General features: G+C 41.9%; 1 protein-coding gene across 2 annotated transcripts in view; it reads right to left on the reverse strand.

Moving 5' to 3' along the window:
* PEBP4 (phosphatidylethanolamine binding protein 4) overlaps positions 1–26,571 on the reverse strand; it is a 217,628-nt gene that overhangs the window by 98,378 nt on the left and 92,679 nt on the right. For both annotated transcript variants that reach the window (XM_077152773.1, XM_077152774.1), the window contains one exon: positions 823–921. In XM_077152773.1, the coding sequence (XP_077008888.1) occupies positions 823–921 (99 nt within the window). The remainder of the gene's footprint in view (positions 1–822; positions 922–26,571) is intronic.

Consider the following 26,571-nt stretch of genomic DNA (forward strand, 5'->3'; position numbering starts at 1 on the left):
TAAAAGCTGTTCCATTTCTGATAGATTGCATTGTGGCAGCTAGTAAACTAGAACAATGGTCAAATGAAATTGGAAAATAAATTCATATTATATAGTGTATATTATGATATTAAAAACTCTAGGAAGACCTTCAGTGAGGAGTATGATTCAGTTTAACATTAAGTCTCCATAACTTGACAGTGGGGTCCCCTCTCTTTCCCTACCACTGACCTGCCAAATCTGTGTTCCTCAGACCTACTTCAAAAGGGTGAGCCAGGCTCCTTCACAACTATGGTGATGACAAAAGGACAAAGAGGAAGGATGGTCACTGTTTCCATAAAGAGGACAGCAAGTCATGTCTCCTCCATGTTTCCTTGGTCCATCAGGACGATGAGCTCCTGCAGGACTCTCTCTGGCCACTTCTACTACCTGAACTACATAGACTCAACCCCATGCCCCAAAATACAGGCTTCTGACATGGCGTGCTGGAGCCAATTCTTAAATTACCAGGAATTTGTGAATCAGTTTTTAAAACGTTGGTGGATTGAAATGGGCCATGGTGGGTGTATTTACACTGCAAGAATCAGCAAACACTGCAAATTGGGTTTGTTCTTTCTTCTCCTGAAAACTGGTTTACTAACAACCATTGCACTGGGACATTTTTCAAAATTGTTAGAAAACTTGGGAGGGGCAGTGGCAGCTGGGTGCTTGGGGTACCCTAACACCAAAGGCCTTGCTTGTTATAGTCTCCTACTTCTCGAAAGTGAACTGGGAATCAAAAAGTGTGATAATCTTTCAATGCTATTCCCAAATGAGTCAGAAAGTGCCTACTGGCCTACTTACCTTGATATCTGCTACCAGCCAGTGTCTCCAGAAGCGATTTGTGGGTGAAGCCCTGCTAGGGGCGTCAGGATCCACCATCACCAGGATGTAGGTTGCATCCTGTAACGAATTCACCAGAAAGAAATGTAGTAATAAGGGGCAGACTCCCCTTCCCCCCCATTGCAGTCCAGAATGGATGAGCAGTCCCTATAGCGTCCAACCCAGTTCATCTTTGTTCTCGTGACATTCCTCTCGAGTCTCATGCCTATTTTCAGAAGAAATGAAGTCTGTTAAGTGGACAGTAGGACTCTGGGCTTTTCCTTTTATAAAGAAGAATAAATCAAACAAGGCATATTTACTATGTACCTGAAAGGTTTTAGCATCACACTAGGTGTTGTGGAGGAAACAAAGAAACTTAAAACAGGACTTCTGCTCTCAAGAAGCTAATCGTTTCATTAGAAGAGATTTATCTACAAATTCACAAATATATGAGAGCTTGCTCTGTGCTAGAAACTGTATTAATTGCAGAAATACTAGGACTCATTTATCCTTTGAACAAGCACTTATTGAATACTTACAGTATGCTAGAAACTATTCTAGGAGCTTGGTATTCAACAGAGAACAAGATAGTATGATCTATACTCTCAGGGAACTTTTATTCTAAGCGGGGATACAGAAAATTAAAAATAAACAGGGAATTGTCAGTTGGGATTAGGCCATGATTAAAACAGAATAAGGTAGTGTAAGAGGGAGTTACTGTAGTTTTGCTTTATGTGGTGTGGCCAGGAAAGATCTTTCTGAGAAGGTGATTTTTAAATAGACACATGAATGATAGGAAGGAGCCATCCATAGGCAGATAGATGAGGAAGACAAAATAGCTGCTACCAAGGCTTTTAGGTGGGGAAAAGTTAGAGTTTGAGGAACAGAAAGAAAGTTATTGGAGTTAGGCATAAGGAAGAGGGAGATGGACATAACAGGGCTGGACAGAGATAAAGGCCAGATTACAGAAGGCTTTGTAGACCTGGTTAAGGAGTTGGGATTTCATTCTAAGTGGGGCAAGAACCACTGGAGGTCATCTAAGTGGGATGGTGATATACTCTGATTTATGTTTTTTAAATGTTGTTTTGGCTGTTGGGTGGGGAATGAATGGTTGGCAGGGCGGCCAGAGAGAAAGTAAAATATGAAGGCCAGCTAGGAGGCTATTTCTGTAGTACAGTAAAAGATGATGGTATCTTGGACTAGAACGGCAGCAATGGAGAGAGAAAGAAGTGGATGGGTTGTGGATATGTTTTTAGGTAGAATCATTAAGATTTGCTGATGGGCTGGATCGCAGTGCAGCAAGAAGGGTTGGGGAGAAGAGAAATGAACGACCTCTGGGCTGTTGATTTGAGCATCTGAGAGAATGGTGTTATTTAATGACATAGCTCAGACCAATTGAAGAAAATGTTTGAAGGGGAAATCAGGAGTTCTATTTTAGACATGTTAAGTTTGAAATGCTTCTTAGAAGATAAGTCAGCTGAATCTGGAGTTCAGGGGAGAAATCAGGACTAGATATAAATTTGAGAGTCATTGCAATATAGATGGTCCTTAAATCCATAGAATATTGAGATTATTCATGAAGAGAGTAGACATGGAAAAGAAAAGGAGTCTCATGACTGAATTCTGGAACATTTTAACATTGAGAAGAAAGGAGAATGCAAAAAAGGAGATTCTTAAGCCAAGGATAAACATTAGGTTATTATGGAAATCAAGGACAGAAAGTGTTCCAAGAATGAGAAAGTGAAAAACTGTGCCCACTGCTGCTGAAAAGAAGAGCCAGATGAGCACACAGATGAGACAATTTGACTTGACAACTTGGTGATCACTGGCTATCTCAACAAGGCCAGTTTCAGTGGAGTAGAAAGGACCAAAGTTCCAATGGGCTGAGAGTAAATGAAAGTTAAGGATTGGAGACAGCTATTAAAGATAAGTTTTTTAAAAAAGAAGTATTGGATGAGTGGCATCATCAACATGGTGATGTGAGACATACCCTGGAAAAGTTTCTCCTCAGAATCAACTAATGGAAGGATAAATCCCACATGCTTGGTTCTTCAGAGTATGATAGAGACTAAAGAATGGTTTCACAAATGTTGAATTGAAGAAAAAGAGAAAAAACAACACCAAAATCAGGTAGGAGATTTCTGTTCCAAACCCGCCAGTTTGGATCCCTCTTCCTCTCTCCCTCACTCAGTCCCATGCAGCTTGGAAGTTGCCCAGAGGCAGCATGGGCTGGGTCCCTTCCTCTATGAAGGAAGACTATAGAGCCACTGACAGCAGTGAGTTAGAACCCCATGCATTTCCAGGCACAGGGACCCAAGTCTGCAGAGACCCAGGGTGGAATACAAACAGCTAAGGAGTGGCATGTACACAAATGCCCCCAGGGAAAAGGGATACTGCAGCAGAACTGTTGCAAGAGGTGCACACAATCCATTCTCTCTTTGCTGGACCACCTAAAGGCAAAACGACCTTTCTGGCTTGATCCCAACTAGTTCCCCTGGGTGTGATATACCTAACGGGGAAGAAGTGGTGTATCTTTTTTTTTCCCAGAAAAGCCTCAAAGGGAACAAAAGGGACTGTAGGACAGGTGGGTCCCAGGACTGAAAAATGTAATGAAAAGGAGGCATTGAGTGAGGGAAAGAATTTAAACAAATCACAGGAGCTGGGGAGAAAATTCTGCACTAAAGAAACAGAACAGATCAAGATTCCTGAAGAAGGAAAAGAGGAAAGGAAGCTTTCTCCTGGAGGTGAAACAATTGTGCACAAAAAGGCAAAATTGTCCCTCAAAAATGAGGGCAATTTCGGATAAACAGAAACTGAGAGAGTTCATCAACAAAAGACCTGCTGTACAAGAATTACTAAAGGGAGTTCTGTAGGTTAAAAGGAAAAGACAGGAGAGAATGGCTTGGAGAATGTGAAGAAATGAAGATCTTCAGTAAAGGTAACTGAAAGGGTAAATATGAAACCCAATATTATTGTATCCTCAATATATAACTCTACTGTTTAATTTCTATAAGAGTCAAAATACAATTGAACAAGAAAAAGCCATATTTCCTGATAATGGACATGCAAAATATAAAGAGGTAATGTGGGACAAAAACAATATAAAGAGGGGAAACAGAGGGATATGGGAGCACAGAATGCATGCTGTTGAGGCTAAGTCAGTATTTCCAAATTAGTAGTTTATAAATGTTGGTTGTGTAATATAAACCCCATGGTAACTATAAAGAAAATATTTTAAAAAATAGAGAAACAGAAATGAGAAAGTGATCAGTCATATGCATCACAAAATATCAACTATACGGAAAAGGAGCCTGTAATAAAGGAAAAGAGAGACAAAAAATGATATATAAAATCTAGACAGCAAAATGGCTGAAGTCTGCTTTTAAAGTAATAATACTGAATGTTAATGGATTAAACTCCCCAATTAAAAGACACGGATTAGCAGATTGGATAAAAAGCCATGCTCTGACTATAGACTGGTTGTAAGAAATTCACCTTAGACACAAAGACACAAATAGGTTGAAAGTGAAAGCATGGAAAAAAGATAATCCATGGAAATGGTAACCAAAAAAGAGCTGGAGTAGTTATACTAATATTGGGCAAAATAAATTTTAAGTAAAAAGTTGTTACAAGGGAAAAAGAAGGACACACTCTATTAATAAAAGGGTCAATCCACCAATTCATAACAATCATAAAATATATGCACCTAACCACAGTGCCTAAATACATGAGGCAAACACTAGAAAAACTGAAGGGAGAAATAGACACCTCTACAATAATAGTTGGAGACTTCAATACACAACTCTCATCAACAGATAGAACACCTGACCTGAAGATTAATAAGGATACAAAGAATTTGAATAATATGATAAAAGAACTAGGCATAAGAGACATACACAGAACCTGAAACAGTAGGATATACATTACTTTCAAGGGCAGATACATAACTCTCCAGGACAGACCACATGTTGGGTCATAAAACTAGCTTCAATAAATTTAAAAAGATTGAAGTTATACAAAGCATCTTTTCTGACCACAATGGAATGAGGCTGGAAATCACTAGAAGGCAGAGAACAGGAAAATCCACTAATATATGGAAGTTAAAGAATACACTCTTAAACAATCAATGGGTCAAAGAAGAAATTACAAGGGAAGTCAGTAAATATCTTGAGCTGAATGAAAATGAGAACACAAAATATCAAAATTTATAGGATGCAATGAATGCAGTGCTGAGTAGGCAGTGCTAAGAAATTTATATCCCTAAATACCTACATTACAAAAAGAAGAAAAAGGTAAATTAAAGACCCATCTGCATACATGGAGGAACTAGAAAAAGAGCAGCAAACTAAACCCATAACAAGCAGGAAAGAATTAACAAAGGTTAGAGAAGAAACAAATGAAATAAAGAATAAAAAATATTAGTGAGCATTAACATAACAAAAAGTTGGTTCTTTGAAAGGATTAATAAAATTGGCAAGCCCTTAGCTAGGCTGATAAAGAAAAAAGAGAAAACACAAATAAATAAAATCAGAAATGGGGGGGTATTACTACTGAACCCACAGAAATAAAAAGAGTCATAAGAGGAGATACTATGAACACTATATGCCAACCTAGGTGAAATGGACAAATTTCTAGAAACACATGAACAACCTACACTGAGGCTAGAAGAAATAGAAGCTCTCAACAGACCAATTACAAACAGAGGTTGAATCAATCATCAAAAACCTCCCAACAAAGAAAAGTCCAGGACCAGATGGCTTTAAAGGTGAATTCTACCAAACATTTCAACGAAAATGAATAGCAATCCTGCTCAAACTCTTCCAAAAAATTGAAGAGGAGGGAACACTATCTAACTCATTCTATGAGGCCAACATCACCCCAGTACCAAAGCCAAATCAAGATTCCACAAAAGAAGAAAGTTACATATCAATTTCTCTTATGACTACAAATGCAAAGACCTTGGACAAAATGCTAACAAATAGAACCCAACAGCACATTAAAAGAATTACACATCATGATCAAACGGGATTTACCCAGGTAAGCAAGGGTAGTTCAACATAAGAAAATCAATTAATGTAATATACCACATTAACAAAACAAAGGGGAAAAAACATAAGGTCATCTCATTTGATGCAGAAAAGGCATTTGACAAAATCTAGCATCCTTTCTTGATAAAAACGCTTAGATAAATAGGAACAAAAGGAAACATCCTCAACATGATAAAGAGCATGTATGAAAAAGCCACAGCTAACATCATTTTCAATGGAGAGAGACTGAAAGCTTTCCCTCTAAGATCCAAACAAGACAAGCATGCCCACTGTTACCACTGTTATTCAACATTGTGCCAGAGTTCTAGCCAGAGAAAATAGGCAAGACAAATACATAGAAAGCATCCATATTGGAAAGGAAGAAGTAAAACTTTCACTATTTGCAAATGACATTATCCTATATATTTAGAAAGTTCTGAAAACTCTTATTAAAAAGCTACTAGAGATAAAAAGTGAATTCAGCAAAGTGGCTGGGTAAATGAGCAACACACAAAAATCAGTAATGTTTCTATACACTAGAAATGAGCAATCTGAGGAGGAAATCAAGAAAAAACCCATTTACAATAGCAATTAAAAGATTCAAATATTTAGGAATAAATCTAACCAAGGATTTAAAGGACATACACATGGAAAACTACAAAATTTTGCTAAAAGAAATCAAAGATCTATATAATTGGAAGGACATTCCATGCTCATGATTTGGAGGACTAATGATTTAGATATTCAATGGTATTCCAATCAAAGTTCTAATAGCTTACTTTGCCAAAATGAAAAAGCGATTATCAATTTACTTGGAAGGGTAAGGGACCCTGAATATCCAAAACCATCTTGAAAAAGAATGAAGTTGGAGGATCTTCACTTTTTAAACTTCTTACAGGAGGATGCACCAGCGGTTCAGTGGTAGAATGCTCACCAGCCATGCAGGAGACCTGGGTTTGATTCCTGGCCCATGCACCCCCACCGCCCCCCTCAAAATAACTTACTACAATGCTATAGTGGTCAAAATAGCATGGTACTAGCATAAGGATAGATATATAGACAAATGGAATCGAATTGAGAGTTAGGAAATAGACCTTCATATCTATGGCACATTGATTTTTGATAAGGCTGCCAAGTCCACTCAATTGGGAAAGAGCAGCAGTCGCTTCAACAAATGGTGCCAGGAGAGAACTGGATATCCATATGCAAAAGAATGAAGGAGGACTCCTATCTCGCACATTATATAAAAATTAATTCAAAATGGATAAAAGACAATATAAGAACCAGGACTATAAAATTCTTAGAATCTTCGAGATCTTGTGTTAGGTAATGGTTTCTTAGACTTTATACCCAAAGCACAAAAACAGAAAAAAAAACCAGACAAATGGTACCTCATCAAAATGAAAAACTTTTGTGCATTAAAGAACTTTATCATGAAAGTGAAAAACAGCATAATCAATAGGAGAAAATATGGAAACCACATATCTGATAAGGGTTTAATATCCAGACTGTATAAAGAAATCCTACAACTTAACAATAAAAAGAAAAACAATGAAAAACTGGGCAAAAAAGCTTGAATAGATGTTTCTCCAAAGAGAATGTACAAATGGATAAAAAGCACATGAAAAGATGCTCAATATCATTAGCTTTTAGGGAAATGCAAATCAAAACCACAAAGAGATGCCGTTTCACTATCATTAGAATGGTTACTATTAAAAAGACCAAGAAAATTACAAGTGTTGGAGAGGATATGGAAAAATAGGAATACTCATTCTTTGCTGGTTGGAATGCAAAGTGGTGCAGCAGCTATGAAGACAGTCTGGCAGTTCCCCAGAAAGCTAAGTATAGAATTACTATATGACCTGCCAATACCACTACTAGATATATATCCAAAACAACTGAAAGCAGGGACTCGAACAGATATCTGTACACGAATATTCATAGTGGCATTATTCACAATAGCGAATCGATGGAAGCAACTCAAGTGTCCATCAACAGATAAAAGGATAAACAAAATGTGGTATAGACGTAAATTGAATATTACTCAGCATTAAATCAGAATGAAGTTCTGATTCATGCGACAACATGGATGAAACTTGGAAGATATCATGTGGAGTGAAATAAACTAGACACAAAAGGACAAACACTGTATGATCTCACTGATGTGAAATAATTAGAATAAGCAAACCCATAGAGTCAGAATGTAGAATATAGGTTACCCAGGGGCCAGGTTGGGGGTAGAATTTCTATTTGGGTTGACTGCAAAGTTTTGGTAACGGATAGTGGTGATGGTAGCAAAACACTGTGAATTCAATTAACAGCACTGAATTATGTATGTTGTTAAGAGGGGAGGTTTTTAGGGCATATATATGTTAACAGAATAAAATGAAAAGAACATAGGACTGCACAACACAGTGAGCCTTATTGTAAATGGTGGACTATAGCTAATAGTACCAATTTAAAATGGTCTTGCATGGATTATAAAACATGTACCACACTAATTAATGCAAGGTGTTAATAATAGGCATATGGGGACACTGCATGGTATATATTTTGTTGAATTTTTTGTTTGTTTGTTTTGTTTGTTTGTTTGTTTTGGGAAGTGCATGGGCAAGGAATCAAACTCAGGTCTCCCACATGGCAGGCAAGAATTCTACCACTTTCCTATAGACAGGAGGGATAGATGGCTTGGAGGAGATACAGGATCATTGCAAAAGCTTGAACCCTGGGGTGGGGGGGATGAGCAAAAATGGGGGTCTGGGCTTTTGGTAAGGGCAGAGGATATAGTTTCAGATGCAAAGGGGTTGAAAGATTTGATGGAGAGGAATAAGGGAATTGTCTTCTGATTGCTTCTATTTTCTCAGTGACTTAGAGGTAAAACAGTCAAGGAAAGAGGGATTATAGGAAGTTTGGGGGCAGAAAAGAAAGTTTGAAACAGACATTTTGGAAGGCGAGAAACTGAATATATACTATAGACATGTAATAGGGCAGCCAGGTAATATTACTTTCCCCAGTGATGTGCTTTTTAGACTATTTATGTGCAGGCCTGGAATAAATGATTAGTCGGTAGTGGTAGGGGCTTGGACTGGTGTGCATGATGGAACAGAGGGGAGTGAGGGAGTAAGAAGTGAGTAGGGTGAATAGAGAAGAGTCCCAGACCTCCTCTTGTTCTGGAGGGAGAGATGGACATACACATAACTGCAGTACAATGTGCTAAGGGCTTGAGTGAAGGAGCAACGATCAAGTACTAAGGGAGTACAGAAGAGGGAGCCTAAATCCATCTAAGGAAGACCAGGAAGGCATCGCAGAAATGACTTTTGCTCTTGATCTTGAAGGTTGAACAGGTAAAGGATTCTGTAGGCAAATGGAACAGCTTCTCCAGAGACATGTTTAGGGAATGGTGAGACTCTTGGTGAGCTGGAGCCCAGGGCATCTAGAAGGGAATGGCAGGTGATAAAGCTATAAAAGGGTAAAATTTGGATTAGATAATGGAAAGTACTAAATAGCTTAGAATTTATTAAGCAACTGAAATTGTTTGAATAGACATTAAATTTGGCTTTGGAGAGGCACTCTTACGGTGCTGAGTACAGGAGAAAAAGACTAAAAGCAGGGTCAAAAAGAAGACAGTTGCTGTACTCTGACCGGAGATGATGAGAGCTTGGATCCAAGCAGTAATAAAGGAGACGGAGAGAAAGGAGGGTCATTTGTACTGTAGACCCATCCGCCCGTGGTGACGGGATGTAGCAGATGTACAGAGGGAGGGGTGCAGGATGGCTCAGATTCCAATGTGAACAACCAGGTGGATGGCAGTGGCATTAACATTAGGAGTAACAAAATTGGGAGACCACAATGTAGTGAGCACTGTAAACCTACAGGCAGAGATGACACTTCAGTGGAGCCATGAGGGCTGGCCATCTCTCAAGGCTTGGCCTGTCGGTGGTGGATACGGGAATGGATGAGAATGTCTGGAGAGAACTTGTAGAGGGAACACAGAAGTGAGACTAGAATGGAACCCGAGAACTCAGGGAGTGGGGAGAGGAAGATACTAAGGCAGAGAGTGGAGAGGCAGGAGGAGCTGGGGGAGCACGGTGTCTTGGAAGTCAGGAGAAAAAAAGAGTTGAAGGAAATAGGAGAAAATAACATTAACAGTGTCATTGTGAAGTGGTGATCACAAAGAGACTATTAGTTTTGACAATGAAGGGATCCCTGGTAACTTTCCAAAGATGAAATTTTAGAGGCAAAAAAAAATACTGATTGTTGAATTGTAAAATCCAAAAGAGGCAGGAGAATTTGAAGAGAAGCCCAACAAAACCTCTAAGAACTCAGTGGAACAGGATAAAGAGAGAAAAATTCTGGGGACAAAATAGGAGCCTTTCCTAAAGAGACTCTGTGTGCACACGTGCACACACACACACACACACACACACAATGGAATCTCAGAAGGAGAGGACTATATAACTGGCACGTTCAAAAATTGGTTCCAGCCAAAGTAATAAGAAATTAAAAAGATACAAAGTGCAGATTCTATACAAGAAGATATAAAACAATTTATCCTCACCCCCTCATATAGTCTTTTTTGCAATTAATATGATTGATCATATGGGAAATTCAAAGGAATCAACTGTAAACAACTGGAAATTCTATGAAGTGACCTCTTTCAAAATGCACACAAAATCAGTACCTTCCTATATGCTAATAATAATGAGTTAGAAAACATATTTTTAAGGTCACCTTCAGAGTGCTAATAAAAAATAAAACATCAGGCGGGCCATGGTGGCTCAGCAGGCAAGAATGCTTGCTTGCCTGCCATGCCAGAGGACCCGGGTTCGATCCCCGGTGCCTGCCCATGTTAAAATAAATAAATAAATAAATAAAACATCTAAGAATAAGCTTGATAAAAAATGCAAGGCCTATACAAAGAGAACAAAAACATTACTGATGTACATTGAAAAAAGTAACTGGATGTAAAGCAATGTTGAATGTTCTTAAATTGAAATAATAATTTTTAAAAATGCCAGTCCTGAAGTGAATTTGTTACTATGGCACAATTCCTATCAAAATCTTAAAAGGATATTTTGGGAGTTCCACAGAATGATCTAAATCATCATAAATGCAACAAACATTAGCCAAGGCAATATTGAAAAAAATGAAATAGAGAAATGATATTTGATTTTTCAGATTAAAAAAATATTATTAAAAATATATTATAAGGCTACAATAATTAGGACAATATAATAAGGATTAAGGAATAAGTAAATAAAGGAAATAAAGAGAAAATGTAGAGACAAACCCAATTATTTAATATATGCTTGTTTGATATAGTTAAAGTTACTTCAAATAAGTAAGGTATGGTTAGTTTATCTTATAAATACTGTTGGGACAATTAGCTTACATGTGGAATAAATATATTTAGATTTCTTTTTCTCTTATACATCAAATAACTACCAGATTTAAGTGTAGAAAATGAAAAAAATATTTAAAACCCAGTTTAATAAGATTATAGTAAACTCATACAATGGAATACTTTGTTAAGAGTTAGAGCTTTATATCCTAATACGGAAAGGCACCCATAATATACTAGTAAGATAAGTAAGCAAGCTGAGAACAGTGTGCATGATATGGTCTCAAATGTGCAGGAAAATTTTATATCTCTAATTATATTTATAGATATATTTGCACATGCATAGAAAATGTCTGGAAAAATACACATCAAACTGTTAACAATTTCTTGTACCAAAATCTTATATCAAAAGATTGATATATTTGACTAGATAGAATTTTGAAACTTTCATATGGCAAAAAAAGGCAAAATAAAATTCAAAGACAATAAACTGGTAATTAGTTGCAAGATCTATTTGATGAAAAGTTAATATCCTTAATATATAAAATACTTTTATAAATCAATAAGAAACAATAAGAAAAAGAGTGATAACCCAAGGGAAAAATATACAAATGGCCCAAATAGCCAATTCATAAAGACAGAAACCCAAATGATCAATAAACATATAAACGATATCACTAGTAATGAAAGTTAATGCAAAATATAAAATAAAATCCCATTTTGCCTACAACGTTGACAAATACATTTTTAATGTTTATCCCTAGAATTCTGTAGGATATGTAGGAAAAATGCTAGTATTATAAATCCTATGTAACCTATGATTTCATTTTCTTTGTTAGAAAGAAGGGAGGAAGACAACCATCTCTGCACATACGACTGTCTACTTCTGTAGCTCACCATGACACAGATTGTTTCAGTAGAGAAATGTCAACCTCAGAGACAGCCTGCACCCTGAGCTGCCATAGCAACACAAGTGAGCAGAGAGCATTCATTGATATTGACATCACTCAGGCCAAGTGAACCAAGTCCTCTGTCCATTGCCCTACTGACCACCATCGAAGAGACTGTTGAGTCCCAATCTTCCATGTCTCCCATCTTTGGTTTCTTCCATCAAACCACTCCCATTTCCTTTCTAGTCACTGATCTTCTAACATATTATCATGCCTGAAATTCTCTTTTCTTCTTTGCCTCTGAGCCAGTGCTCTATTTCTTATCCACTTTCAAACCCTTTTACTCTGTCCTCTGGAACAGCAACTGTTTAACCAGCCATCTCTGCTCTATCCTCTACCTCTCCTAAATTGCTCTCTTTACTTTCTCAACTTTACGTAGCTCTCCCTTGAAAACTCTGTTCTTCCCCCTTAGCACTCTCAAGTGCTAGCTGCGTGTTCTCTCATGTCCCATAAATCCCAGAGAGGAGGTGGGGTAGGAGTCTTTGCTCTCCATTGCCGCATCCTTCTTTATGGCTCAGGCCAGTAAACTATACAACCTCTTTCTGTCCTGGTTGCTGTCACCTATGGCTTCCTTATTCTCTTGCTCATTCATCAAGGTCATTGGCACCTGCTCATAGTCTTCTTCTCTTCCTTGTGTCGCAAATGGGCCACCCATGCCACCCTTTGGCATATCTGCTCTTGGATATTCTCATCTCAGATGATCTTCTCTTTCTCAACTGACTCCTCAGAAACACCCTAAAACTTATCATCTTGTCAATCTTCTCTACCTCCAGAAGTCACTAATTTTGGTCTCAACCTCCTGTCTGTCCAGTGTGCTTCTTCAACTATGCCTATGAGGACTATACTTTGACCTCATGGGGACCTCCAGGCCAATGGAAGTCTTCCTTTCTCTCAGCCCAGCAGCAATCTACTTTCTTCACTTCTGTCCTAAACCTAAACCTTTGCCCTTCTGTCATTTCAATATTATTGCTTTTGAAAGATCCCCAAACCAGGGTAAACACATGTTGCCCTTACTTCATGTGTAACCTGAGCAGTAGGCACTCCAGGACAAAGGCTGAATGGTGAAGCCCTGGAGTGGCAGCAGTGAAGGCTGGCTAGGTTGATGGGGACAGATGTGAATGGCCATAGATGCCAGGAAAAGGAGGACCAAGGGAGGTTTAAAATGGGGTGGGGGTAGGAGTGATAAGTTCAAAGTAGGGTAGTAGATAGAGAATCCCTGCAGGTGGTGAGGTGAAGGGTAGATGGGAGTGGGTACAGGTGATGGCCAGTGGGAGTTATTAGACCAATTTATATGTGAGATGGGTCAGCATAAAACAAGAGTGGTCATTCCTTCCTCTGGTCAGAGCTGCCTCTGAAGGTTATGTGTCAACTTGGCCAGGTTGTGGTGTCCAGTTGTTTGGTTAAGCAAGTACTGACCTGACTATTACTGTGAGAATATTTTGTGGATTTAAGTCATCAGTAAGTTGATTGTATCTTTGGCTGATTATATCAACAATCAACAGAGGAGAATGCCTTCAACATGGAGAGAAGTCTCATCCAATCAGTTGAAAGCCTCAAAAGTAGAAGTGATGATTTCAGCAGTTAGGAGTAGGAATTTCCATCTTTTCTTCAGCCAGCTAGTCTCTCCTAGGGAATTCATGAAAACCGTCACTGGTTTTTTGTTTTTTTTTTTGGGTGCATGGTCTGGGAATCGAACCCGGTCTCCTGCATGGAAGGTGAGCATTCTACCACTGAACCCCTTCATTGGTTTTTGAGGCATGCCTTATGGAATTCACTGGACTTGCCCATCCCCACAGTCACATGAGCCAAATTTTATAATAAATCTCATAATATTTACATTATATAAATATAAATATATATATAACTTCTGTCAGTTCACTGACTAATACACTACCATAGGCAGCAGTTCAGGATAGGCCAATATGCCACACACGCCCTAACCAGTGCTTGGCCAAGGACATGGACATAGAGATGACAAGGTAGGAGGGGACATAGAGGTGAACTTTAGAGTTTACGAGGGTTTCTCCTTTCACCTTACCATTCAAGAAGTGTGCATGTGCCTACTGTTCCAGAAAGAAGGAGTAAAAGTCTTTGGACAGAATGTGACAGGCTTTAACTAGATGTTGTGTTCTAGTCTGCTAGCTGCCGGAATGCAACATACCAGAAACAGAATGGCTTTTAAAAAGGGGAATTTAATAAGTTGCTAGTTACAGTTCTAAGGCCAAGAAAATGTCCCAATTAAAGCAAATCTATAGAAATGTCCAAAGGCATCCAGGGAGAGATATGTTGGTTCAAGAAGGCCGATGAAGTTCAGGGTTTCTCTCTCAAGTGGAAAGGCGCATGGTTAACATGGTCAGGGTTTCTGTCTTGGTTGGAAGGGCGCATGGTGAACATGTCATCTGCTAGCTCTCTCTCCTGGCTTCCTGTTTCATGAAGCTCCCCGGGAGGCATTTTCCTTCTTCATCTCCACTGGTGAACTCTCTGTTTCTTGTGGCTATGCCATTCTATGCTCCCTCAGAATCTCCTGCATTCTTCAAAATGTTTCCTTTTTTATAGGATTCCAGTAAACTAATCAAGACCCACCCAAATGGGTGGAAACACCTCTCTACCTAATCCAGCTTAACAACCACTCTCGATTAAGTTACATCTCCAGGGAGATGATCTAATTACAGATTCAAACACAGTATTGAATCGGGATTATTCTGCCTCTACAAAATGGGATTTTGATTAAACATGGCTTTTCTAGGGTACATACATCCTTTCAAACCAGCACACCTTGACACAGTCTTGTTCCCTAGAAGCACCCATAAGGTGGGCCCTTGACTCTTGACACTCAAATGTCCAACAGAGACTACAGGAAACTAGGCAGTCTCTAGCAATGTATTTATGTTATTTTTGGAATCTTACGATTACGGGTGTGACTTTTTGCCTACCACACCCACTTGTCTTTGGACAGTGATTATGCTGACCCAATCAGGTTAAAGTTCATGGTCAAGTTATCCTCTGGGTGGCAATCCATTTTTTCTAAGGCAGAGGTTCTCTCCCCTGCCTGAATATTAAAATCACCTGTTAAAAGCTAACAAGGCTAGGGTTCCTCTTTGCAGAAGTTTTGATTTAATGGGTCTGCAGTGGGATCCAGGGATTGGGGTTGTTTTAAAAGTTTCCCATGTAATTCTAATATGGAGTTAGAGATGAGAACCACGAGTCTAAAGTCCAATTCCCCAAAGTCCCGACCATACTCATCACTGATTAAAACCAGGTAGGTTTCTTGCCTCTTGGTTAGGGCACTCTCAGGAAAGGCCATGTGCTTTCTACATAGAAAGGGACAGGTTTCACTTGACTTTAGCAGCTTTGCCTTGTGCCTTGGGCCCTGGAGATTAAGGAGCTGGAACACCCAACCTGAGATGCTGAAGTCACAAATACAAGCAACCCTCTTCTCCCACTATTCATTATGATGTTGGTTGGAATACAAATTTAGTCTATAGTGGGTTGGTTGTTTTTGAACCTCCCCCACAAAGTTCTGTATGGGAAATCTAGTTAAGAGCCTTCTTCCTGGGGGAGGTTGAATGTAACAGCTGCTCCTCACCAGGGCTGATGGCCCTGCCAGGATGCAGTCCCAGGCGTTGCCCCTTGAGTCTAAAGCCTTTCATCCGAGGTTGGACTCAATTTCAGAATGACATCCAGAAGGACAGACAGCTTTTAAAGACACATCCTGGGCTGGGCGGATAGAGGCCCCTCAATCCCAGGAGCCCTGACTCATCTTATGCTTTAACATATTTGGGGAGAGCTGTTGTGAAGTCACTGTGCACCAGCTGTCTTTCTCCCTTGCCTGCCTCTACTGTATTGGCTGGGAGATAAAATACTAAATTTTTAAGCCTTTCTTGCACTTAAGAGCAGACAGGTTCTGGTCAAGGAGATGCAGGAAGAAGTTCCTAGTGATGGCTCTGTTCTTGACTACAATTCAAAGGCTCACTAGGGGAAAGCCTTGTTGCCCTTTGTCCTCTCACCAATCCCCTTTCTTTCTGCCTGGAACGTGGATGTGATGCTGGACATGTAGCAGCCATCCTATGACCAAGAGGGAATAGCCTGATGTTGAAGGACTATATGCTAAGGATGGTGAAGTGGACACATGGAAAGAGCCTGGGTCCTAGAGCTTCTGAATCAGCCCAGGATTGCCAACCTCTGGACTTCTTGTTGCCTGAAACAAAGAAATCATTTAAGCTCCTGTGATACTGTTTTTGTGTTCCTTGCACTGGAACACATTCCAACTTGAAGCATAAGTCAATTTTCTATGCTTGTTTTAGTCAGTGGGTGCCAGAGATTGGTCTTCAGAAAGGCATACTGCTGTGATATAAAGGTTACTTGAATAAATGATAGAGAATCTAGATTCCAGTCCCAGTTGTTCCACATACAAGCCATGCATTTGGGGGTAGGTTATTTTGTCCCACCAAGATGCAGTTCAGTGCTCTGCAGAATGGCAATAATAACTGTCTCACTCAACAGGGTTATTTTGAAAATAAAAGGAGATAAAAATGTGAAAGTATTTTTAAGACTGTGACGCAATGTCTGTGGGTCAAGTTTTGTTATTGTGAACAAATGGCACTAGCGCTGGTTACCAATGGTCACTGGAGTAGCAGTTACCTTGACAGCTGGAAGGCTTCCTCCAAACTGCCTGTCTCCAGCTGTCTGGAGAGACTGAACCCCTAGCATCTCTAGCCAGCCACAAAAGAGGTGGCCTTGGGAAAGCAGTACATGCAGAGACATTCTACCCCACATCTGAACCTCCCTTTCCTCTAATCTCTCCATGTCTCCAGAGGAACTAAGTACTCCTGGGAATAGGATGGATTACAGATTCCAGGAATATTGGAAATGATAGGGCCATCTTCTCTTTACAGAAAACCTAGCAAGCAATCACCCAACATCTGCATGGTGCTCCCAGCAATGGGCGTCTCCATTTCCCAGGGAATGCAACTCATCCAAGTACAGCTCAAACTGTAACAGAGGGCTACATGTCTCATGCAGCCAAGAAATGATGCCTTCACGCTCACTCTTCTTTCTAGTACTTTCTTTAAGAAGGACACAGAGCCAGTCCTGTTCTTGCACTGGCAGCCCTACAAACATTTGAGATGATTCTAAAGAAACAGTTCTTGTATCCTCACAATCTTATTTTAACCAGGTCACAAGGTCCCGGTTTCTTCCACTAGTTTTCAGCTACCTGGGGCTTCTTCCCACACCCTGACTATACAAAGATACTCATGAGTGGTTCACTTACTAATGAGGGAGACAGCCATGTATGCAACTGCAGTATGACATGATGTGCTGTGATGGGGACTTACAAAGGGCTCTGGGGACACAGGTGAGAGACCCGTAGGCTTCTGTGCAGAATTGCTGGGCTGGAGGGTGGGGCAAGGGGAGAGAGGTAGGTCTTCATAGAAAAGATGACACCTGATGAGGAAGAATGAAGGGTGGTTTTTCAGGGACTGAATGTTGGGGTCAGAGGTTGCAGGTGATATGGGTCCAAGTTAGTAAGGCTATAATTTGATGTGCCCCAAAATCACATTAATGGGAACAGAGGGCCATGGCAGGGAAAATGGTCTTAAGTACAGATTGCTATTCTAAGGACCCATGGAAAAATTGAGACTTGGAGTAGAGGATCTGCTTGAGGTAAAATATCACAGTGTAATGGATCCCACTCATTTGCTGGGCAAGTTACATAAATTCTCCAGGCTTCAGGTTCCTTATCTGTAAAATGGGGATAATAATAGTGCCTTCTTTTTAGATTCTCATGTGTGTTGAATGAATTAATTTAAGTGGCTTAGAATAGCGCCGTGCACATTTTGAGGGATCAATGAATGTCAGTCATTGGTAATAAGTCAAGGCTTCTCTGGGATTTCAAATCACGTCCTTTGTCTCCAAATTCTACTCTCTTCCTCCTACCTAGAAGGACAGGCACAGATCAAGAGGCGGAGGGACAGTTTTGGATTGATGTTTGCTCACAGCAACACCATATTTGTTTGTGTATTGAAATTCCCTCCACATCTAAGTCTCTGGACACTCGTGTAATTTGAAGCATACATACGATAAAGATGTACTTGTTGGCAACAAGTCCCAGTGTCTCTGAATCAAGTGCCTTCTGCCACCGTGCTGCCCAGTCCTCTGGGGACCAGAGGCTCTCAACAGCATCTATACCCTCAAGATGGCTGGGGGAAGGAAGGCTCCTGCTGGCTCAGGCAACTTTGGCTGTATGCCAAGGCAAAGGGGATGGGGCTGTGTGAAGCCCTGATTGGTGAGTTCAAATTCTGGTGAGTTCACCTTGTCCCTTCCCATCTTCAAATCCTATATTCTGTCCCCTCCATTCCACCACAACTTTTCTGTCCTAAATAAAACTGAAGGAATTACTTCAATTTCAAAGCCCCATATGCAGCCAAGCACACAGCAGAAATCCCTACATGTTGAGTGGTTAATTGAGATATTATCCATACTGGATGAGAGGGAGGCAGATGGTGAAACTGAAGGAAGGGAAAGGAAAGGGGGAGCTCCTAAGCAACATAGCGGACTGGATCATTTCTTGAATCTAATTAGTTACCAAACGAATATCTGTATCTCCAAAACCACACTCATTTGTGCTACCCTCATCTATTTCTTCTCCTCTGAACTTGCCTATGTCTACAAGTATGAATCATCTTTTACTTCTCTCTCTCCTCTACTGGCCATTTCTTACTGATTTCAAGTTTTGGGTCTCTTTAGAATCATCTCATCTTTCCTCATTCTCATCTTCTCTGATACCTTCTGGTGAGGTCTGAGCTAGCTCTTGCCTCACTATTTCAGTAGGATCTCAACTGGCCTTCTCATCTCTAAGCCTACCTTCCTGCTCATTTTGTCCTTGCTTGCTACCAGGATAACTTTGCGGTGCCTTGGTAAACCAGCTCTCCAAAAACCAAAAGCCCTGCTTTGTAGCATTTCCTCATTTCCATGGGTAAATTCTCACACCACGGTTGATTCAGGCTACCAACCTCAAGGTCAGTGAATGTGGAAATGAGAAGAGATGTCCAGAATTGGCTTTTGCAAGCTAGGACGAGCTGGCTCCAGCATGCTAATACTGGGAAATCTGACCGAAAAACAGCTTGCCAAAGACTCATGACTTAAATATAAACCTCTTAAGCTGGTGTTTAAGCATGCCTTCCGTAGCACGCTTCCAATCAGCTTGCCCTGTTGATCTTCCACCACATCCCTACACATGCAGGCTGGGGAGGTCTCTAAACGCCAGAATGATGCTTGTTCTCCAACTCTGTGCCTTCGTTTGTACTGGGCTTTCGGTCCATCAAAAAAAGAAAAATCCTTCTTGTTCTTCAAGATACATCTCAAATGCTACCTAGCTCGTCTATGAAGACATCTTCTGAGCTCCATGAACCAAATGATACATCTGACTTCTCTAAACCCCAATAACATTTTTTTTTTTTTTGCACTTCTGCTGTGGCACTTTTCAAACACCTGCTATGCATTTGGCTATATGTGGATTTCTCTTGATTCCTTGTATTTGATGATAATTTTCTTGAGGGCAGGGACTATTATTTCTTTGTGGCCCCTGCAGTGCCTAGATGATTTGCTGCCTCTGGTAGATGCTTTAAAAATATTGAAATGGATTTACTCATTTCCTTTGTTAGGATAAGACATCTTTTTTCTTTTCCATGTTCCAGAAGGCAGAAGAGATTTCTGGTCCCAGAGTAGACAAGTCCACTCTATTGCTGGCCCCAATGCCCCCTCACTTGCTATGGTCTTTCTGAACCCTGAAAGCGGAAGCCTCTGGCTCCTAAGCCTGGGCCTCTCACACACACTGCTTTCTAGGAAGTCAAAATCAGCTTGGCCAGACCTTACGCCTCCTCCCAAGAGCATCGACATAAAGCTCTGGTTCGACTGGTTCCCGGATGTGGCCAGAAAATTCGGTGCTAGTCTGAAAGCGAGGCCTGGGCCTCAGCCAACCCAGGAAGCCTTGGCAGGGGATCCAGCACTGGGGGATTCTGCCAGGCCTGGCACTGAGCTGTGGCCTGGCCTCCTCTGCTCCCGGCCTGTGCTGCCAGAGTCGCCAAGGCCCCTAGTGTGAAGGAATTTGAGTTCTAACTTTAGGTGGCTACGTGGCTGATGGCTGTGTTTGCGAATATCTCATTCCTACTTTGGTTGCCCAGCTGGTGGGAACAGAACGGGTAGTCATGGGACTGTCATCGTGTGCTGTCCAGGTTAACATGTAGCATTTCTATTACTATTAACAGACTTTCTGCTCCTCACTCCATCTGTTCCCTGAAATAATTGCAGTTGTACAGACCATGCCTTCGCTACAGGCAAGCTCTGGGGAAGAGGATAGTGCTTTTATGAAAAAAAAAAAGAAGTGTTAAAAAATAACAGCAAACATGAGAAGAGAGTGGGAATGGAGCTAACAGCAGGTTTCCAATTTCTTTCGGATTCCAGCCTGCAAAGGTGGCGTTTTCACACTTGTTCAGGGTGACCAAGCGGGCTAGATGGGGCTGGTGGTGGACTTTTGGAGGTGGGGTTGGTCCCCAGAGGATCTGTCCCAGTTGAGTTGGGTGGATCTCACTGAAGAGGAGCAGGGAGGGGTGGGGCCCCCAGAGACAGAAGCTTTGGGGTGTAATGGCGGTCTTCTACTCAAGCAAGCGAGATGGTATCAGGGCCTGGAGGAAATGCTGAGGAGTCAACAAGGGCTGGGGGCCTCCATGCAGACAGGAAAGTGGAGGTTCTGAGCTAAATGACTGGCTCTCTCTGGGCCTCTGTTTCTTCACATACAAAATGGGAAAGAATAATTCTCACTTGCTTCCTTTCTTTATGGGCTATTAGGAGAATGAATGGGTTGCTACACAATATTAAGAAGTCTGCTGTTGGAGGGTTAAGAGACCCATAAAGGTTGATTAAAACATGGTATGTGTCTGCCTTCCACGCGGGAGACCCGGGTTTGATTCCCGGACCATGCAATTCGCTGCCACCCTCCCCCCCGCCACTGCACCTGCCAAAAGAAAACATAGTATGTGAAGTACAATAATTATTAAAAGCACAAAACAAATATTTGCAGATTTGCAACACCCTGACTTATGAGCTTAGTTGTATGGGTTTCCTTTCCACAGGGGTGCTGAACAATGTAGAACTGTGTGTACAGCAGCCTAACGGGTCCTTGTGATTTGTTCTGGCACCTTCCCTCCCACCGTCTGGCCTGTCCATGGATGGGACCTAATGCCAAGTGTCACATCTTGTCCTATGAAACTGAAAAAGGAGGTCTTACTATTTTGCCCAAATGCCTATTGGCATGGTCCAAGAAGAAAGCACTGTTGAGCTTTTTAAGGAGAGAACTTGATTAGAGAGAGAAAGAAATGAATTAAGGGACTACAGCCATATGATTTCCAAATCTTTTTCCAATTTCAAGGAAGTGTTTTTATTTGAAATAGAACCCACAGATTGTGACTGTTCAGCTGCAAGTAAGACATTTGTTGGGAAAAATTTTATTGTGCAGTACACTATAATATTCTCCAAACCCATCAAAAGATTAAAAAAAAATCTGGAAAGGTTCAGCTAGAGAATTAGATGCTGATCATGCAAAGGGTTTTTCAGGGATTGAGTAGATTTTGCTTATTTTTTTGTCAGGCAGGACAGGAGTTGTGGGGTAGGGAGAGAGCATCCATCCTACTTCAAATCACCCTCTAAAGGGATCAGGATTTCTAGCTCCACTTAACAAACTAGGTTCAGTGCCTCACAGGGACTGCACAGCCTTTATCTAAGAATCTTTTAAATGTGCAGTTGTGGGTGGAAATGTGGACCTGTCCCCCGGGACACCAAAAAGGACCCGGTCCTCTTATTAAGGAATCGGGAAGGGGAGATTTTGAGCTATTCCTACCTATTGGCAATTTTTCTCTGAGTTATTTAGGGAAAATCCTTAACTTCTCCTTTGGCCCAAGACTTGACAGGATGGGAGGAATCACTGTGGACCAGTTCCCTGGGAGGATGTCTGTCTAAAAGACTCAGTCCATTTTACCTTAGCCTTGGTGTGTTGGCTGACCCGGCCACTTCACACCGTTCCCCAGCGCGGGGACTGGCCGGCTCTTAGTGACCTCAGTACTCAGGGTGGCACACGACCCACATGAGATGCACAACAGGTGTGTGTGCTGTGACAGGTGACAGCCAAGGAGTTTGCTGCCAAGTAAATGCCTTTCCGTAACACCCTAACCCCGAGTGTATAAATTGATGGAATCAATAACAAAAGATTACTGAACAAATACCTAGCCACCCTTAGTCGATCTCTTTTATACCATATGCCGACCACTTTGTATCCCTTGCCTTGTTTAACTACACCGCCACCATGTGAGGTCCAGAGTATTATTCCCATTTTAAAAATGGAAAGACCGAGGTTCAGAGAGATGGAGTCACTTGCCCCAGGGCATATTATAAGTAAGTGGTAATGGCAAGATTCAACCCCAGTTCTGTCTGAAACCGGAAGCTGGGGCTCTTAACTACAAGTAGGATTTCCGTCAAGTGCAATCATGCCTCCTTCATCTGTTAGAATTCTTTGAGACTGGGAATAGATTAGTGGGGAGGGAAATTGTATTTAGTCTTTCAAAGGCTTTTGATGGGTTACTTTCAAAATTAAGAACCTCTGGTGCCAAATGTTTTGCCATCGATAGGGGACAGCCTAGAGATAGCAACAAAGACACAAGAGGACTTCCTTGTTCAATTCTAGGTTTAATTCTTTTATGGCTCAATTCTTGGCCTCTTATTCTTCACCACTGTGTAAACTGTATGGAAGAGGAGTGTGTAATGAAACCTCCAGGTAATCAGGTGATTAGGTAATCTTTTGGTGGAAAGGTCCCCTGATGGGGATGAATCCAGGCTGACCCAGAGAAGCCAGCGGAGACGGGTGGGACCAGGCAGATGTGTTCCCAGGTGGGCCCTGCCAGGCCCAGCCCTGCAGAGACAACCCTGCCTGGACTTCTGGGAGGACAACTCAGACATGGTAGGAGAGTTGCTACAGGCTGTACCCTAAAGACACCAGCCCAGAGGGCCCCTGTGTCCTGGAAGGACAATAAAGGACTGGGCTGGCCTAGGAAAGAAACATGCATAAATTCGTGTGCTGCTTTTGTCAGGAACCATTGCATGCTGCCCAGGGGCACTATGGAAGTCCAAAGACAAGGGCCACTAAAACAGTCAAATATAAGAAGGTAAAGCAAGAGGATAGGAGAAGGAGATGAGGACCGATCAAACTTTCGAATGACTAAGAAATGACACACATTCAGACAAAGTTGTGGTTATCAAATCCTGGAAGATTGAACTAAAGGGAACTCTAGACACTTGAAAAGGAAGCAGTTAAAGCAGATAAAGGAACTGCTAACTTACACAGTGGGTAGTAAATTTGTCAAATTCTATTCCACAAGGTGAGACAGGTTGAAAATACAAATTGCTCTTTCACAGGTTTGGAGAAACCCGTGGGTGGTGGAGTCATAGCAGATTCTTGGGTAGATCGTGCATTTTAGGAGGGATCCTTGACCACTGCTAGCAGAGGGGGGAGCAGTGGCCTCCCGCAAGCCTCTTGGGTTCTTGGTGTGGCAGCCAGAGGTGGCATTCACAGCTGCAGGGACCGTGGTTCCTTTAGACCCAGGATGCCTATTCTGATGCTCTTTGGGCTCAAGGAGGTAAGACATATCAGGCATATGTTCTGTGAAGGGTTTGCAAAAAGTCACTCCAAGTTCCTACTATTGTATAAATCCTGTATTTAAGCAGGGGTGGGGGGCGGGGGTGGAGGTGGTTGGCAGAGCGATCCTTAAAAATCTGAGGGCTGAGCATGTGTGGCTATGGGAAGCTACTGCAATGAAGTGGAAGGAACTTGTCTCTCTCTCACCAGCCTGGAGCCTAATAGGCCTAAGAAGCTATTCTCACTGTCATCAGGAGCAGGGCCAGCTTCATGGACCTGCTAGGTGGGCAGATGCACAGGGCCCTGCCCTGAGAAGGACCTGCTCTTGGTTTAATTTTCTGCTGCCGCCATGTTGAGACTCTTAATAATTTGTAAGCAAGCGTCCATATTTTCATTTTGCACTGGGCCCTGCACTGACATGGCCAGTCCTGGTTAGGAAAAACTCATCTGGCATACACGTAGAGGGTCAGAGGAGGGCCAAAGGAGAAGGCTAATCAAGGCAGCCGGATCCAAATGATACCAAGCACAGAACGCATGTAGAATGGATAGTTTCCTAGGTAACTGGCTGCACCACGTAAGTGTCACACACATGCTTTGCTAAACATATTTCCTAATGGCAGGGAATAAAATAAGAGACAACGGGGCTCAGGAGAACCCGAGGCACACCTGATATTGCTCAACAACTTGTGATATGGGCAATCCATGAATTAAATCATCCAGAAAATTCCAAAACCACCTAGAAAATAGAAAAATAGGCTTTAATGGGCCAGGCCACAAGTAGATGTTTTGGGGCTGAATGGTGGCCTTCTCTTTCCCCTGGCCTCGCCCCCAGACATAAAGTGTTTTTCAGAAGTGCTCTTATATAAAGGTCACTCCTGAGTTCTCTGGGAAGCTGGAAGAGGCTGGATTCTGGATTCGGAATCAAAGGTGAAGATGATTCAATGAAAGAGGGGAAAAAAACCCGAAAAGTAGACACTTACAGGAGTCCAAGACCAGGCCACCTCTTGGCTCCTCTCATCTTTCCAAACACCACTTTGAAGTGACACTTCAAACAATCACTTCACTCCTGGGGGCTTTGTCATTTCCATCTTCAGAACAAGTTATCTCAAATCCTTAGAAAGCACAAAGATGCCAGTTCTCAGCAGAATCCTTACTGATGTGGTTGGAAAATAAAAAAAAAAAAAAAAAACAAACAAAAAACTACTGAAATAATTAACCCAAGTGTTCATATTGTCCCAGAAATAATTACAGAAGAACTTTCAAGAAGAGACCTGGATAAATTCTCCACAGACACTTACACAGCTATAAACTGGCAGGAGAGGAAAGGAAGTGACTGTAACTTATACTCAGACCATGCCATGAGGAAATTCCAGAGGCTTTGCCTGGTCATAAAATTTCAAGCATCCCAATAAAGTCTCATTCCTTTTCTTTCCCCTTTCTCATAACTGTATTCTGTTTTCTTTTCTCTTCAGAACAGTAGTTCTGGTGGGAATACTCATAGTTCCAGGTGTTCAACCAGAGAAGTCCTTTCCAGCTGAGGGATTTTAGAGGTGTGCCCAGAACCTCCTCTTAGGGTGGCTGCCTTATCCTGATGTCCTCCTTGCTGGCATCCCTTGGTCCTTAATTGATTGGACCCTAAGGGGCACTTGGCCTGGGGCAGCCAATCCATAAACCAGCCATTGCATGTCCTGGCACAAAAAAAGCTGGACTGGGTCAATCCCTCCTGCCTTAGGCACATTGAACGAGGACCCATTGCCGGGGGGTGGGGTGGGGGTGGGCAGTAGGGTCAGTGCCATGGCAAGCCAAAGCCATGGGCAGGGTATATACAAGGAGGCAAAAATGACACAGCGTCCAGAGGTGAGAGGAGTCAGTCCCCAGGACTGCCTCAGGCCCTCCCAGCCTTCGGTTCCCTGTCTGGTCCTTACGTAGCCTCCCTATGAGACTTATTTTCCTTTAAGGGCAGAGTCAGGCTCCTTGGAGGAAGATACCGAGGGATGGATTCCAACTCGGTGTACAGAGGATATTTCTATGAGTGAGGGTTGTGAAGAAAGGGAAGGGGGAGGTGGGGGAGGCAGATAAGTTCACCATCACATGGTGAGGGTGTCGTAGGGGAAACCTGAGCTGCTCCTCCAACGCTGCCATTCTGTGGGTCTACATATTTTGGAAGGCTGGTCTGTTTTACATCAGCTCTGTGGACTGTTACGGGAAAATGCCTCATGGTTCTTTAAGGTTGTAAAATCCATTAGAAGTATCTTAGTTATTCCCCTCAGATTTGGTCCATCATCATGCCCCATTAGCTACCTCTTAGCCCCCTAACCTGCTGTCTGGCATCATTTCTTTAGCAATCTGACTTCTGACCAGACCAGTGGGTTCCTCTGGGTAAGGGGCTCAGTTATCCTCAGGCCCTAGCACAATGCCTGACACTCACTAAAAGGCCAGACAAGGAATGGAGGCAAGAGTCAACAAGAATGAATGACACAGTTGGTTCTGGGAGGTACAGGCTCCTTCTTTGGGTTAGGCCTGCCCAGGGGACAACTTGGATCCTTGGGTAGAAATGCCCTTGGATTTGAGCTCAATGTCCTTCTCCTAATCTTGCATGCCACCCTTTAAGGTATCTCTTTTGCTTTGGAGATCTCTGTATTTAAGGTACATCCTTGGAAAAGATTCCCCACCCCACCCCACTTGATCAACTGGTCTCTCTCTGGTCTCTGCACAGCTACATTTTCTTGG

Source organism: Tamandua tetradactyla, chromosome 3 (assembly GCF_023851605.1).
Source record: "Tamandua tetradactyla isolate mTamTet1 chromosome 3, mTamTet1.pri, whole genome shotgun sequence".
Lineage (NCBI taxonomy): Eukaryota > Metazoa > Chordata > Mammalia > Pilosa > Myrmecophagidae > Tamandua > Tamandua tetradactyla.